Below are 17472 nucleotides of genomic sequence, written 5' to 3'. Positions count from 1 at the left end.
GAGCATTTTTCCATGTATGTTGTCTAGTTTAGAAGTGTCTGTTCATGTCTTTTGCCCATTTTTTAATTGGGTTTTTTGCTTGTTGGTTTAAGTTCTTTGTAGATTCTGGATATCAGACTTTCGTCAGATGCATAGTTTGTCAATATTTTCTCCCATTCTTTCGGTTGTCTGTCCACTTTATTGATAGTTTCTTTTGTTGTGCGATGCTCTTTAGATTAATTAGGTCCTACTTATCAATTTTGTTTTTGTTATGATTACTTTTGAGGATTTAGTCATAAATTATTTCCCAAGGCCAATATCCAGAAGGGTGTTTTCAAGGTTTTCTTCTAGGATAATTATAGTTTGAGGTCTCGTACTTAAATCTTTAATCCTTCTTGATTTAATAATTTTTGTATATGGTGAAAGGTAGGGGTCAAGTTTCATTCTTCTGCACGTGGCCAGCCAGTTATTCTAGCACCATTTATTAAATAGATGCTATTCAATAAAATGCTATTCAGTAAATTTCTCCATTGCTTATTTTAGTCAACTTTATCCAAGATCAGTTATCTATAGATGGGCAGCTTTATCTCTGAGCTCTCTATTCTGTTCCATTGGTCTGTGTGTCTGTTTTTGTACCAGTGCTATGCTGTTTTGGTTAGTCTTATACTAAAAAGTCAGGTAATGTGATGCCTGTGGCTTTGTTCTTTTTGCTTAAGATTGCTTTGACTCTTCAGGCTCTTTCTGGGTTCCCTAGGAACTTTAGAATAGTTTTTCCCAATTCTGTGAAAAGTGACGTTAGTAGTTTGATAGGAATAACATTGAATATTTAGATTGTTTTGGGCAGTGTGGCCATTGTAATAATTTTGATTGTTCCAATGCATGAGTATGGAATGTTTTTTCTTTTGTATGTTCTATGATTTCTTTTGAAGTGTTTTATGGTTCTCCTGGTAGATATATTTCACTGCCTTGGTTGGATTTATTCCTATATATATTTATTTTTTGTGTGTCACTCTTGTGAATGGGATTGCATTCTTCATTTAGCCCTCAGCTTGAACGTTACTGTTGTATAAATATGCTACTGATTTTTGTACATGATTTTGTATCCTGAAACTTTGCAGAATTTATCAGTTCCAGGAGCCTTTTAGAATAATATTTAGGATTTTCTAGGTATAGAATCGTATGGTCCGTGAAGAGAGATGGTTTGACTTATTTTCCCATTTGGATGCCTTTTATTTCTTTCTCTTGCCGAATTGCTCTGGCCCGTTCTTCCAGTACTGTGTGAAATAGGAGTGGTGAGAGTGGGCATCCTTGACTTGTTCCAGTTCTCAAGAGGAATGTTTCCAGTTTTTGCCCATTCAGTATGATATTGGCTGTGAATTTGTCATAGATGGCCCTTATTATTTCACGGAGTATTCCTTCAATGCCTAGCTTCTTGTGAGTTTTATCAGGAAGGGATGCGGGAGAAAATCTTGTGTTTGGGGGATTGTCAAATAGAATTAGTTTAAGGAATGACATTGTTAGAGATGATTTTAGCAATGCAACACTTTTAAGGGCATGCTAATTTCATGATTACTACAGAACAATTTTGGAAACAGATAATAATAAATGGTGGCATTGAGGCTGGAAAACAATTATTTGCATTTTGACTACTGTGTTATGAGTCACTTACTTAGTTATCATACTCCAAAATAGGAGCTACTTTTATTCCTGAGACTTTAGTTTTCCTTTTCTGTGACTATAAATATATGTAACTATAAATATATTTTTGCCAAGTTCTCACTATGTAAAACTGCCTTTCTGATGCTAAACAATATGTACTGTAATATATTGCTCTTAATTAACATTTGAGAAATTAGTGACATTAAAACGTATAACCCAAATGGAAAAGAAACTCCTTTTATCAGGTTATTTCATTATCAGTGATTCTTGTTTACTTCTATTCCAGGACGCAAATCAATTTCACAGTGGCTATTGATTTCACAGCATCAAATGGTGAGTGGTTTGGTTATCCCCTGATAAAAATCATCAACAATTACATGAAAAATAAATTTATATTTTCGTGAGTGTTAATTTATTCCCATATTCATATACTTCTGAAGTTTTCCATATAAAATATATACATAAATTTTTCTTTTTAATGTTGTGAAATAGTTCAGATATACAAAAGGCTAGAAATAATATAACAAAAATGCTAATAGTATCATTCAGATTTATTATATATTGAAATATTGTCATTGTTTTACATGTGTTTAAAAGAATACAAATTTTAGATGTACTGAAGCCTATTGTATATCTCTGACCCATTCTCCTACCCTCTGTTCTTTTCTTTATATAACTATAATTCTGAAGTGTGTCAAGTGATAATCCTCATCTTTTACAGTACTTTTGTATGTATGAATTTATATAAATATAATTCAACAGTATCTGTCCTTTATAAAGTTGGTTCACATTTACTTAATTATTAATTTTTAATAATTACTCATGTTAACATATTAATATCTAATTCACTTAGAGGGACTGATATGTAACAGTCCATGTATGGATATTCATAATTTATATATTAAACCTTTTAAGAAAAAAAGATAGTGGACTTTTATGTTGAAGCAACTTTATTTCAAACAGAACAATCATTTGAAATTAGTTATTATGTATCATCAGAATGTGAACCTCATTATGTGACTTTTACCAGAAGGTGCCACTAGTTTATATTTGTCTATTTTTTCTTTCAAATGGCTTATTATATCTATGGGTCCCACCTTATATTGTCTTTATTTCATATTTATCTCACAATGATTCACATTTTACAAAATAAAAGAAACTTTAGGGAACAAAGTACCTTAGAAATCACTTAATTGAACCCTCCTCTTATACAAGTGAGGACCCTCAGATCTAGGAAATCTTTTTAGTAATAAACACACTTGGCTTGTTAGTTCTAGAGTTAGAACTACAGATAAGACCAGACTCTAATTCAGCTTTCACTGCATGTCACGTTCATTCTCCAACAGTGTGGTTTCCATTAATCATTTTTACTTGTGTTTTATTCAGCATAATACAGAACATAGAAACAATACCTAAGGCCAGGCATGGTGGCTCATGCCTGTAATACCAGCACTTTGGGAGGCTGAGGGGGGGCGGATCACCTGAGGTCAGTAGTTTGAGACCAGCGTGGCCAACATGGTGAACCCCATCTCTATTAAAAATGCAAAAGTTAGCCAAGCATGGTGGTGCACACCTGAAGTCCCAGCTACTCAGGAGGCTGAGGCAAGAGAATTGCTTGAAGCCAAGATGCAGAGGTTGCAGTGAGCCAAGATTGCACCACTGTACTCCAAACTGGGCGACAGTGAGACTCCATCTCAAAAACAAAACAAAATAAAACAAACAAGCAAAAAGAAATAATACCTAAAATTCAACACTTTAAAATACTATATTTTGTTCACTGATAAATACTAGCACAACTACTAAGATAAGAATTTATTCAATAAAAAGACAAACATTTTTGATTTGAGAAGAAACATTGACTTGAGAAGAAACAGATAATCAGAGTAGACCTATAACCAGTAAAATGACTGAATTAGTGGTTTTTAGAAGACTATCCACAAGATTAATCTCAACGTAGGGCCAGGGAGCTTCATTGGTCAGTTCTAACAAATATCTAAAGAGGAATTAATTCCAATTGTTCACAGACTCTTCTGAAATATGAAAGAAGGGTACTTCCCAGCTCATTTTGTGAGGTTAATATTATCTTGATACCAAGAGAATTACACACCCTAACAAAGTAAGATTTGTCCTTGCAATGAGAAGATTTTTAATATTGAAAAATCAAATAACATAACACACCTGTATTAGTCTTCTTTCATGCTGCTAATAAAGATATACCCAAGACTGGGTAATTTATAAAGGAAAGAGGTTTAATTCACTCCCAGTTCTACAGGACTAGGGAGGCCTCACAATCACGACAGAAGGAGAATGAGGAACAAAGTTATGTCTTACATGGTGGCAGGCAAGAGAGCATTTGCAAGGGGACTCCCCTTTATAAAACCATCAGATCTTATGAGACTTTTACACTATCATGAGAATAGCATGGGGAAGACCCACCCCTATGATTCAATTCCCTCCCACCGGGCCTTTCCCATGGCACATGGGAATTATGGGAGCGACAGTTCAAGATGAAATTTGGGTGGGGACACAGCCAAACCATTATCAACACCCTATCGATAGAAGAAAACACTGAAACCACACATCATCTCAATTGATGCAGAAAATGCATTTTACAAAGTCCAGTGCACTTTCATGTTAAAAACACTCAACAAACTAGAAACAGAAAGGGATTTCCTAATCCAATGAGGGAATCTATGTAAAGTCCACAAATAACATGATACTTAGTGGTGAAAAGCTTGACATTTTCCTCCTGAGATGAAAAACAAGACAAAAAGTTATGCTCCCACCTCTTCTATCCAACATTATACTGCAGGTTGTAGCCAAGGCCATTAGGCAAGAGAACTAAATACAAAATATCCAGATAAGAAGGGGAGAAATAAAAGTATCCTTATTGCAGATGGCATGATCTTTTATACAGAAAACCCTAAGGAATCCACTGAAAATCTACTATAACCAATAAATAAGTTCAGCAAGTTTTCAGGATAGAAGATCAATATATAAAACTGAGTTCTTTTACGCACTTTCAAGAAACAATTAGAAAATGAAATTCAGAAAACAATTTATGATAGTATCAAAAGGAATATTATACTTATGAATAAATGTAACTAGCAATTCTTCTTCTGGAAATATATGTAATACAGAATAACCTGCACTCACAGAAAATGCCATAGTTCATAGTAATTTGTAAAAAGAAAAAAAAATCAGAAAGCTTCATAGAGTATACCAGCTGGGTACTGGTGAAATAAGCTGTGGTTCAGCCACAGAATGAAACACTATGCAGCCGCCGAAAGGAAAGAATGAGGGAAAGGAAGGAAGGAAGGAAGGAAGGAAGGAAGGAAGGAAGGAAGGAAGGGTGGGTGGGAGAAAAAGAGAGAAGAAAGGAAAGTGGACCATTCTTTCTACTAATATGGAAAGACTTCTAAGATATATTGTTAAATGAAAAGACCAAAGTAGAGAACAGAGTTATCAGTTATCAGTGTGCTGCCCTTTATATAAAAATCGGGGCACATAACAATATAAATGCATAAATATTAGAAGTATACATAATGAACTAACAGAAGGTGACTAGCACCAGTCAATTAGGTGACCTAAGAACATTGGAGAGTAACTTCTTTATGGAAATCTTTTTATAGTATACTGATTGTGAAATTGTGAATACCTGTTCATAAAATAAACAAATATAGTTAAAAGAATGGAAAACAAGAGAAGTGCAAAACTTATAGTCCAACGACTCTGAAACAAGATAAGTGCAAACTATTTTCTGAAAAAAAAAAAATTGTTGAGATAAATTAAAAATCAAAATAAAGAGAAAAACCAGCCATGCTCATGGATTAGAAGACTCCACACTATTAAGGTGGCACTATTCACCAAAGTGATCTACAGATTTAAAGCAATCTTTATCAAAATCTGAAAGGACGTTGTGGAAGAAATTCATATGGAAATTAACATGAAATTTATTTAAAGCAATCCTTATCAAAGTCTGAAAGGACTTTTTGGAGGAAATTCATATGGAAATTTATATGAAATTGCAAAGGACCCAAAAGAGCTAAAGCAAACTTGAAAAAGAACGTTGAAGTAGGAGGAGTCATATTTCTCACTTTTAAAACTTGCTACAAAGCAACAGTAAGTAAGACGGTGTCCTATTGGCATAAAGATGATTATACAGATCAGTGAAATGGATACAAGTTTCCAGAAGTAAACCCTGATGTCTAAGGTCAACTGATTTCAAGAATAATACCAAAACAATGCAATGCGGGAAGACTGGTCTTCTTAGCAAATGGTGCTGGGACAACTGGATAGCCACATGCAAAACATGAAATTGGACTCTTCCCACATACAAAAATTAACTCAAAGTGGATCAAATACTTAAATGTAAAAACTAATGCTATACAATTCTCAGAGGAAAACAGGGCTACATCTTCATGACCTCAGATTTGCCAGTTGATTCTTAAATAAGACACCAAACTCATGAGCAACAACAACAAAATAGATAAAATGAACTTCAAAATCAAAACTTCTTATGCTTTGAAGGACACTATCAAGAACATGAAAAGACATCCCCCAGAGTGGAAAAAATGTTTGAAAATCATACATCTCATGAGGGACTTGAATCTAGAATATATAAATAACTTACAATTCAATAAAAAAGACAAATAATCCAATGTTAAAAGTGGGCAAAGGATCTAAATAGAGATTTCTCCAAAGAAGAATATACAAAGTGGCCTATAAGCACATGAAATGATTCTTGGCCAACTTAGGCATCAGGAGATCCAAATCAAAACTATAATGAGATACCATTTCATACCCACTAGGGTGACTATAAGAAAACAGTCAAATAACAAGTGCTGGTGACGAAATGAAGAAATCAGAATTCTCCTAACGTTGGTGGTTGTGTCAGTTCATTTGCATTGCTGTAAAGGAATACCTGAGACCGGGTAATTTGTAAAGAAAGTAGGTTTATTTAGCTCACAGTTCTGCAGGCTGCATAAGCATGGCACCAGCATTTGCTTGGCTTCGGGTGAGACCCAGGAAGCTTTCAATCATGATGGAATGCAAAGGGGCATCCAGCATATTACATGGTGGGAGCAAGAGAGAGAGAGAGGAGGAGGAGGTACCATGCTCTTTTTAACAACCACCTCTCACATGAACTAACAGAGTGAGAACTCCCTCATTACCATGAAGATGGTACCAAGCCATTCATGGGGGATCCTACCCCATGACCTAAACACCTCCCACCAGGCCCCATCACCAACATTGAGATTTGGAGGGGACAAACATCCAAACTATATCAGTGGGAATGTAAAATGGTACAGCCACTTTAGAAAAACACTTTGCTAAGTTCCTCACATTGTTAAATATAGAGTTGCCATATGACCCAGCAATTTCATTCCTAGATATATACTCAAGAGACATAAAAACATATATCAGCACAAAAACTTGTACGTGAATATATATAACAGCATAATATCCCAATTGTGGAAGCAACCCAAATGTCTAACAAGTGATAAATGATAAAGAAAATCCATACAATAGAATACTATTCTGCAATAAACAATAATAAACCACTAATACATGCATGATACAATATAGGCGATAGTTGAGATCTGTAAGCTAAGTGAAAGCAGCTAGTTACAAAAGATGACATATTATGTGATTCTGTTTTTATGAACTGTCAAGAAGAGGCAAATCGGAGACACAAAGATGATGATTCATTGTTTAGGGCTAGGGTGGTAACTAATGGGTACAGTTTATTTTTGAAGTGATGAAAATGTTCTAAAATTCACTATAGTGATGATTGCACATAACTATGAATATACTAACCATCATTGAATTGTTCTTTGTTTTGTCTTATTTTGTTTTGTTTTTTGAGAGAGGGTCTCACTCTGTCACCCAGACTGGAGTACAGTGGTGCAATCTCAGCTCACTGCAGCCTCTACTTCCAGGGCTCAAGTGATTCTCCAGCCTCAGCCTCCCAAGTAGCTGGGACTAGAGGCACATGCCACCAACTCCTAGCTAATTTTTGTGTTTTTGTAAAGATGAGATTTCGCCATGTTGCCCAGGCTGGTCTCGAACTTCTGAACTCAAAGCGATCCACCCACCTTGGCCTCCCAAAGTGCTGGGATGACAGGCATGAGCCACCATGCCCAGCTGAATTATATATTTTAAATGGTTAATATGTAACTTATGTCATTACGTCCCAATAAACTGTTAAAAATATTCTATTGAACTGTGATTTTCTTACAAATGCATAGTACATCTCTAAAGCAAAATCAGATATAATTTTGATAATATTGGGTATAATAAAAGTATCCATATTGTCAGTTTGTTGAAAGGATTAAGTGAGCTATGGCATCAAGTGGTCGATGCATGTTAGGTTCCATGTTATAATTATTATGGCTATTAGTAGGGCCCCAATGTTATTACCCTACTACAAATTTATTGTTTATAAGCATCTTTGCAGATACAGAGGAAATACAAACACTGTCCCAGACTCAAGGAGTTGACTCAATTCTTTAAATTGCCTTTTTTTTTTTTTTTTTTTGGTACAGAACACAAGATCCATAACAGTATAAGAGAAAAGACAATAAGGGCTGGAATAAACAAAGAGGGTTGTCTAGTATGTGTGAGACATAAGTTGGAGGAGGAGAAGGTGAATTTCAGGACAGGTAGAGGTGGGAGGGAAAGTATCATTAGCAGTAATGTGAAGAGACTGGCGTAGAGGAAGATGCTGGAAAGAGATAGGTGACATCTTTGTATGGGTACAAGGGGCCCGGCTATGCATGATAGGTTAAAATGTTTATATGTTCTGGGGTATTAATTGTATTGTTTTATTTACAGTTTTCATAGTGAAGTAAAAGTATTTGCCATACTGTCACCACTGGGTTAAAACTCTTCTGTATTTGTGACTTTGAGAGTTGAGGGAAGTGTTTGTTTGTTTGTTTATGTTTGTTTCTGAGACAGGGCCTTGCTCTGTTGCTCAGGCTGGGTACAGTGGCACTATCAGGGGCTCACTCAACCCTTGACCTCCCGGGCTCAAGTGATCTCCCACATCTCAGCTTCCTGAGCAGCTGAGACTACAGGCATATGCCACCACACCCAGCTGATTTTTGTATGTTTTTGTAGAGGCAGGGTTTCACCATGTTGGCCAGGCTGGTTGTGAACTCCTGGGCTCAAGCTATCCACCCACCTCAGCCTCCCAGAGTGCTAGGATTTCAGGCATGAGAGTTGTGTTAAATAACCATTTAGTTTAGTAATGGTATTTTTTATCTCTGATTCCACTGGGCTGTGGATCAAGTGGCAAAGTCCCTACTTTAGGAGGAAGTGTCAAAGAAAAAATCACACTGGACACATTAAAAAGGCAAGAAAGGCTTTAAGACCATTGCAAAGGAGTCAGGACTATTACAATAGAAGACAAAAATTGAACCTCATCTACTCCAAAACAGAAGGTTGGAGTGTTTGTGCTTGCTGAGGTGAGCTACTGGAAAAGTCCTAGAGGACATTAGCACGGAAGTTGGTTTGTGTGCTTAGGCCATCTCTGTTTGCTAATTGGTGCTTATTGAAGTTAGGCGTCTATCTTCCCACGGAGACTGGAAAATAGGGCTGCTGTTTTTCTGGATGTTTATATTTCAAAGGGATGCCTTCCATGTCCTTGAGAAAGATACTCCTTGGTTGTAGAAGATTTACATCTCAAAGGGGCAAAGGAAGAATTTACAATTGCAAGTTTTCTAAAGTGAGAGGTCTAAGAAAAGAGCAATCAGGGTCTTATAGTCAAGAAGAAACTTTCTACAAGTTTCGTGAAGTTGAGGGGAACATTAGGCCATTTTGGTCAGAAGATACTTTTTTAGTGATTTTGTTCTGTGGAGCCAGCCCCTGAATGCTAGTAACTCTTGGAAATAGATATTTAAAAAAAAAAAAAAAAAAAAAAAAAAGTGCAATTAATTGTTTTTAGGGCAAAAATATTATGTGTATAATTACCTGTCAGATAACCCAAGGGGAGATCTTTATTTTGTTTCTCTCTGGATCTCAAGTGCTTTTTATTATTTTTTTTTTCCTTATCAGAAAAACTATGCCCTGAGCCTTTTCCTCCTCAGGCAATCAATGCTTTAATGTAAAATTGAGCTTTATGTGCTGTTAGGAGTCTAGTCTCATTTAACTTTCCATTTTCACTTAAGAAACCAAATGGACTTTCAGGCTGCCTTTATGCTGGTTTAGGGCAACTTGATGTGAATCTCAATGTGTTTGAGTGGTAGCACATATTAATACATTACACTTTCTCTCAATTTCATCGCTATTCAAGTGCAACATCCTACACAGTATAAGCACTTTGAAATTCACAACCTTCTGGATGACCCAGACCGTAATAACTGTAGCAGTTCAACTTACAATTCTATGGTGCTTTATTATTTTTAATCACTTTTAAACATGTAATCTCATTTTGTCCTCCTGGTAAACACAGTGGTAGGATTTATTTTATAGAGGCTGCCGTACAAATGGCAAGACTTGACTCTGGCCTCTGGCTCCTAGCTTAATGTCTAGTTCAAAAGTTGTGAAGAATAGATTTAGATATTTAATCAGCCTGCACTTGAAAATCACTATGCTTCCCTTTTTTAAGTGCTAAATTGGGATATTTCTCAAATATTCAGTTTATATTGGTGATAAAACATTACAAAGCCTCCATAATTATTGAAATCCATTAAATCTATTGGGTCATCTTGCCATAGGCATAAGGATTCAAGCTAAAGGCGCATGATTTTGTTTAAAAGTTAAAGATTATAATAAAATAAGATTAACAAAAGTACTTTTATACTACCGGAACAAAAACTCAAAAATAGCCTGTGGCATTGAAAATAAGAATCATTTCTGAAAAATTCTGCATATGCTTTGGCATATCTTAGAACTTTCTATATGTCTAATATAATGTAACAAATATTCCTATGTTAATATCCATCCAAAAAGAAATGATTTGACACACTGTATATAGGCAGAAAGACATAATTTTGAATATTTCATTCTGAAATAGACACTAAGAAAAATCTTGTTAAATGTATTTAGCCAAATTGCATATGTTTGAAATATGTGTTCTGTCATCAGGCAACCCTGCTCAGCCCACTTCCCTCCACTACATGAATCCTTACCAACTGAATGCCTATGGTATGGCACTAAAAGCAGTGGGAGAAATCGTTCAAGATTATGACAGTGATAAAATGTTTCCAGCTCTAGGTTTTGGTGCAAAACTGCCTCCAGATGGAAGGATATCTCACGAATTTGCGCTGGTAAGAATTTGTCAAAAGGATTTGATGTTTTGAAAAATTAATGTTAGACCTTTTAATATTGCTTTGGTGCTTATTCTTTAGTCATGTAGCAAGCTTTTCTGACTGTAGCTTAATTTTGGTTAGTAATTGACTTTGGAGTGTGAACTTAATGGGAAAAAGGACAGCTAAATAGCTTAGCCATAAATCTACCTGAAGTGCACCCACCTGATTTACAAATAGGGGGTCTATTTTGGTTATCTATTGCTTCCTAACAAACCTTCCTAAAACTTGGAGATATCAAACAATGTCATTCTATTCTGCTTATGATTTGTGGCTCAGGAATTCAAGCAGAATATAATGGGAGATGGCGCATTTTTGCTTTGCAGTACCTGGAGTCTCAGCTTAGGTGACTTGAATGGCTAGAGATGCCTGGAACTGGTGATTGGGGCCACATTTTTCAACTTAGTTCTGGCTGTCTTTTGAATTCCTTAGATCTTCTCCATGTTATGTCTTCTGGGGCTGATATGTCTCCTAACATGACTTGTTTGTTCATGTTCATTCATGTCTTGGGCCTGAGCTTGCATAGCTGAAAAACTGGGGTTGCCTGGACAACTCTCCCTTGTTTTATATATGGCCTGTCTCTGTAGTTATGGAGGGCTTCATAACTGTATAGTGGTCTCATTGTAGTATGATTTCTTATGTAGCAGCTAGCTTTTCCAGGGCGAGTAATCTAAAAGTCTAGGACAGAAACTCCAAGGATATTTATATCATATTCTTAGAAGTACCAAAATGTTATTTCTGCAACATCCTATTGGTCAGGCAAGTTACTAAGACCATCCCAGTTTCAAGGTAGAGGAATTAACCTTCACTTTTCAATGGGAGGAGTATCAAAGAATGTGTGGCTATCTGTAATGTACCATAATTTTTAAAACCTAAGAAAAGAAATAATTGTGTTAAACTTAATGAGGTTTATTAATTTTCCTTTCATATGTTTCTTCTCACCCTTGAATTTTTCCCTTTCTCTGTCTCTGTAATTCTCTCCTTTGCTGCCTTTCCTGCCTCTGTGGTCATTCCTTGTAATCAAACCTATACAAATATATACTGGTTGAGCCTCCCAAATCAGAAAAGTAAATGTTCCAAAATCTGAAACTTTTTGAACTCAATAAGATACTGAAAGGAAACACTCATCAGAGCAATTTGGATTTTGGATATTCAGATTTGAGAAGCTCAACTGGTAATTATATAAATATTTTAAAATCCAAAGAAAGAAATTCAAAATCTGAAACACTCCTGGTTTCAGGTACCGGATACTCAACCTGTACTGTTAAGGAAGGATTTGTGCCTTACTTTTTTTTTTTTTTTTTTTTTTGATACAGAGCCTTGCTCTGTTGCCCAGGCTGGAGTGCAGTAGTGAGATCTCGACTCACTGCAACCTCTGCCTCTCCGGTTCAAGCAGTTCTCGTGCCTCAGCTTCCCAAGTAGCTAGAATTACAGTCATGCATAACACCTGGCTATTTTTTGTATTTTTAGTAGAGATGGGATTTCGCTGCGTTGGCCAGGCTGGTCTCAAACTCCTGGGCTCAAGCAATTTGCTTGCCTCAGCCTCCCAAAGTGCTGGGATTGCAGGTGTGAGCCATTGTGCCCGGCATTAATTTGTTCTTTGAGCCCAGTTAAAACACATATAGGCTCCATATTGCTAGGGTTTCAATCTGGCCTCTCCAGAGTTCAGGTGCTGCTAATGTAATAGTATTAAGTGAGGCCATTAAGAGCTAGTTAGTCGCCCTCATGAATGAAATTAAGGCCCTTATAAAAGAGGCTTTACTCAGCTTGTCCTGCCTTCTGCAATGTGAGGATACAGCCCTCACCAAGCAACTGGACCTACCGGCTTCTTGATCATGGACTTTCCAGCCTCCAAAACTGTGAGAACATTTCTATTGTTTATAAATTACCCAATCTCAGCTGTTCTCTTATAGCACAAACAGAATAAGACAGAGAGATCAGACCTCTTTAAATCTATGAAAAATAGTCTCCCACATTGATGATGAAAATAAGAATGATTATGTTGATGATAATGTTTCAACTTCATTATTCCCTAGTGGTTATATTACTTTAAAATTTTCAAAGCACTTTTGTTTTCTTGGATAAGACAGACAAGGGTTAAGTAGGTTTTCAGTGAAATGGTATTTGACTCAATGCTGAGTATTTACTGAGTATCGAGTCACATACTTTATACTCACTATCTTATATAATCTTCATAAAATTCCTATGTGGTAGATACTTCATGCTGACGCATTGCACTGCTCTAGAAACTGCTAATCTCATTACCTGCGGTAAGAAAAGTTCACCAAGGAGTTGTATAACTCAACTCAGAGGCTCAGAAGTTGACCATTGTCCCAAAGGACAGGACTTGAACCCAGGTCCGTCTCATTTTAGAATTCATGCTCTTAACTACAGCTAAACCCCATCTTATAAAAGCACCTGTGATCTCACCTCTTGGATATATGCTTATATTAACACCATGATATATATATCTTTATATAACTTTTTATATAAGATTTCATCTTTCTCAAATGTTTTAAGAGGAGTAGTACATTTTTATTTTTGTATTTATTCTTACTTTTCTATTCTATCACCCACACGATTTCAGGAGAGGTTGCTGGAGGGCTTAATTCTTTCTTCCATGAAATAGGCCACATGCCACACTCCAAGTGTCATAAAAATGAGTATCTGTTGGGATTTTGTTGTGTCTTAGAAAATTAAAATCTCCCAGAAACTTACAAAACCATGAAAATCACTCATGTGATTCTAAGCCTGAAGTGCCTCAGGAAAAAGGTCAGGAGCTATTTTAATGCCTAAGAAAAGGAGTAATTGTGTTAAGCTAAATGAGAGGTTTATTAATTTTCTTTCCATACATTTCTTCCTCCACTAGTGTGTATTTTTTTCCTTTTTCCTCCCCTCCACTTTTCTCCTTTTCTGCTTTTCCTACCTCCACATTTACCCCTTGTAACCAAAACTATACAAATATCTACTGCTAAGGAATGATACATATTTTTTGTTATTTACACCATAATCTGTTCTTTGTGCCCAATTTGAACATTTATGGAATAGAGATCATACCCCTTTAAATCTATGAAAAATAGCCTCTCAAATTGATGATGAAAACGACGATTGTGTTGATGATAATGCCTCAACTTTAATATTACCATGTGATTATATTACTCTAATTTTTTTCAAAGCACTTCTGTTTTGTTGGATAAATAAGGCAGATATGGGTTAAGTAGGTCTTCAGTGAGATAGTATTTGATTTGATTCTTGCTGAAGTATTCTGTGTTAAGCTCATCTTAAATCACTGCAATATCTATGTCTAGGTACAGAAAATGACAAATACAAAAAGTTCAGTTTCATGACAATCTGGCCTTTCATGAACTACCTGGTGTTAATAAACCCTCATGTTTCCATGGCATGACTTTGTGATATATATTATCTAACATTAACCTATTTATCTCACCAAATTCACATAATTCTTTTGGATAGCAAGGGAGTCTTCTTAACAACTTAAATTACCCCCAGCGTGTAAGTTTTGCTGGCACAGATGTTGAACTTAAGCTTTGCTCATTTGAAAAGGTCTCAGTAAATCCCAGCTTTTTATGTGAGACACACTATGGGAAAAGAAAAAGGAATGGGAGAGGAAAGGAAGAATTTCCTAGTGTTACCATTTCAAGACTTATGGTTATGAAAAGAATGGGTCATTGCTCTCCTCTCATTATAATTCTTGATGACTCCTTTTGGGGTTATAACTGAAAACACAGTAGTGCGGAGCTCTGGTAGAGGTATTTCTAATGAGCTTGTGGCCAGTGGTCCTTAAAAGAAGACCTTCCATGTGGACCAATAGAGAAACGCTACACCTGTCCAAGTGATTTCTCCTGGGAAATACCTAAATGCACTTGCATGCTTGTCACTTATTTTGGCATTTATACAAATGTATGCAATTTAATATTTATGTGTATGTATTGTTTTTTTTTTGCCAACTAGGCATCAGCAATTTAATAACCAAGAGTCTTTAACACTGTACTGTATATAAAACAGAAGCTCAATAGGTGTTTGTTTATCGAATAAAAGGAAGAATTCTCTCAGCTTTTTCCCACAGTAAGCAAGAGTCACATTTCAGAGTAGAGCAACAGCCCCTAAGAGCTTCTTTTCAGTATTTTGTCAGCTTGTTAGCCCTGCTGAAAAGTGTCAAAGGCTGCAGGCGGCAACAGAAATGACAGGCTTCTTGCATGGAGCTGAGTCCACACTCTCAGCACAATCCCTGAGGGAGCTAAACGGGAGGAAAAATGGGTGAGAGCTGGACACCCCTCCACACTTAAGTCTGAGTGGTGAGATTACTGATCATTTTAAAGTCAGATCTTTGTGCTTTTCTATGTGTTCTACAAGTTAACATGTATTATTTTATAAATGGAAAGGTTGTTAATTAGGTTGTTGAAATATGAAATAGGACGTCCTTTGCCTTCTTCATTAATAAACAACAAAATTAAATGTGCTTATTTAAAAAAAAAAAAAAAATCCTGTGTTTTACTTTTGTGTCAGAGCCACACCTGGACTTATTCTAATTTGTTTTAACAAGAAATAACTGATTCCCTGCATAATTATTTCAAGAAATGAGTTTTTAAACACATTTAAAATATTTTTATTTATTTCAATAGTTTTGGGGGAACAGGTGGTTTTTGATTACATGGATAAGTTCTTTAGTGGTGATTTCTGAGATTCTGATTAACCATCACCTGAGCAGTTGTCACGGTGTTATCCTTCACCCTCCTCCCACCTTTCCCCACCAGTCTCCAAGTCCATTATATCATTTTTATGCCTTTGCATCTTCATAGCTTAGCTCCCACTTGTAAGTGAGAACGGACAATATTTAGTTTTCTATTCCTGAGTTACTTCACTTAGAATAATGGTCTCCAACTCCATCCAGCTTGCTTTGAATTCCATTATTCTATTCCTTTTTTTGACTGAGTGGAATTGCATGGTGGGTGTGTGTGTGTGTATACATTTTCTTTATCCACGTATTGGTTGGTGGGCATTTAAGCTGCTTCCATATTTTTGCAATTGCAAATTGTGCCGCTAAAAACATGTGTGTGCAAGTAACAGTCTTAAAACTCTTTTTATAACTCATTACAACTTTCTCATTAAGAAGAATATCTCATTTTAGTAGCTGTAAAATATTTAATCCTGATGTAATCCAGAGCATATGCTAAAAAGAAGTCATAATTTTATGTGGTAAGATATTCTTATCATCTAAGACATATGAGGAAACCTTAGAGCAACTTATTATGGCATTAGAACTAATTCAGAAATCATTAAACATTCCATGATGATGAATAGAACATCTAATGATTACCTTTATGTTATCAAAGAAGAGAAAAATGGTGACCTTGTAGTTTCAATTCCAGAGAAATAGTGGTAACATACAGTTTCATCAAAATGTAAACCTCCAATCAACATGTTAAAAAATAAAAGTAGCTCAGGACTACTCTAGTTTGTAACTGTTCCTTTAAGGTAGATATATAATACATTTTTATATGCCCAAAATCAGTAATGAACTTTAATTTTAATTAGCTTAATACCTTATCAGGGGAAAAGAGCACCACAGAATCTTAAAGGAATGTGAACTAGGTCGGCTCAGATGAACATCAGAACACTAACTGCTTTGTGCTAAATATTAAACTTATCTTTTTATTCTATTTTCAGCCAAGTCATGCAACCAGTTTTATAATGTAAAGAAGGCTTTTATTTCTATGCTTTCAAAAATGTATGAGGGTTAATAAAAATGTTTGAAAAGACAAAATTAAAAGAAAAAAAGTGGATATAAATCCCTCTCTCACGAATGATAAAATTGAAATAGTTGGTAACATTTGACCCAGTTTCCTAAGATCCCCAGCCTTGTAGAAATCTTGGCATTTTGGCCAGGTGCGGTGCCTCACACCTGTAATCCCAGCACTTTGGGAGGCTGAGCCAGGTGGATCACCTGAGGTCAGTTCGAGACCAGCCTGGTCAACATGGCAAAACCCCGTCTATACTAAAAATACAAAAATTAGCTGGGTCTGGTAGTGCATGCCTGTAATCTCAGCTACTCAGGAGGCTGAGACAGATGAATCCCTGGAACCCAGGAGGCAGAGGTTGCAGTGAACCGAGATCTGGCCATTACACTCCAGCCTGGGCAACAGAGCAAGACTCCGTCTCACACACACACACACACACACACACACACACACACACACACACACAAAAGAAAAAGTAAAAAAGCTTGGCATTTCATAATTTGGTAGCATAATAGTGTTTAAGAAATTGAGCTCTGGAGTTAGACTGCCTGGTTTAAATCTTAGCTCTCATATTTGTGTTGTGTGACCTTGGGTCCGGTATCAACATTTTCATTACCTTGGTTTCTTTATAAAGTGGGGTTAATGACTGTCCTACAATTTTAGGGTTATGAAAGTTATATGTAAATATTTTAGTATAAAACTTGGTATATAGAATTCAACAAATTTTAGTTATAAATTACCAGTTACTTGTGATTGTTCAGGTA

At 35.9% G+C, this 17472-nt stretch overlaps 1 protein-coding gene across 1 annotated transcript in view; it reads left to right on the top strand.

The window, feature by feature from the left end:
- The window catches only part of CPNE8 (copine VIII), a 261472-nt gene that overhangs the window by 208555 nt on the left and 35445 nt on the right, over positions 1–17472 (top strand). Inside the window, exons 14-15 of the mRNA XM_011959466.1 lie at positions 1925–1971; positions 10729–10910. Of these exons, the coding sequence (XP_011814856.1) occupies positions 1925–1971; positions 10729–10910 (229 nt within the window). The remainder of the gene's footprint in view (positions 1–1924; positions 1972–10728; positions 10911–17472) is intronic.

Source organism: Colobus angolensis, unplaced genomic scaffold (genome assembly GCF_000951035.1).
Source record: "Colobus angolensis palliatus isolate OR3802 unplaced genomic scaffold, Cang.pa_1.0 Scaffold496, whole genome shotgun sequence".
NCBI lineage: Eukaryota > Metazoa > Chordata > Mammalia > Primates > Cercopithecidae > Colobus > Colobus angolensis.
The sequence above is the reverse complement of the archived record's forward strand: the minus strand, read 5'-3'. Positions and strand labels throughout refer to the sequence as shown.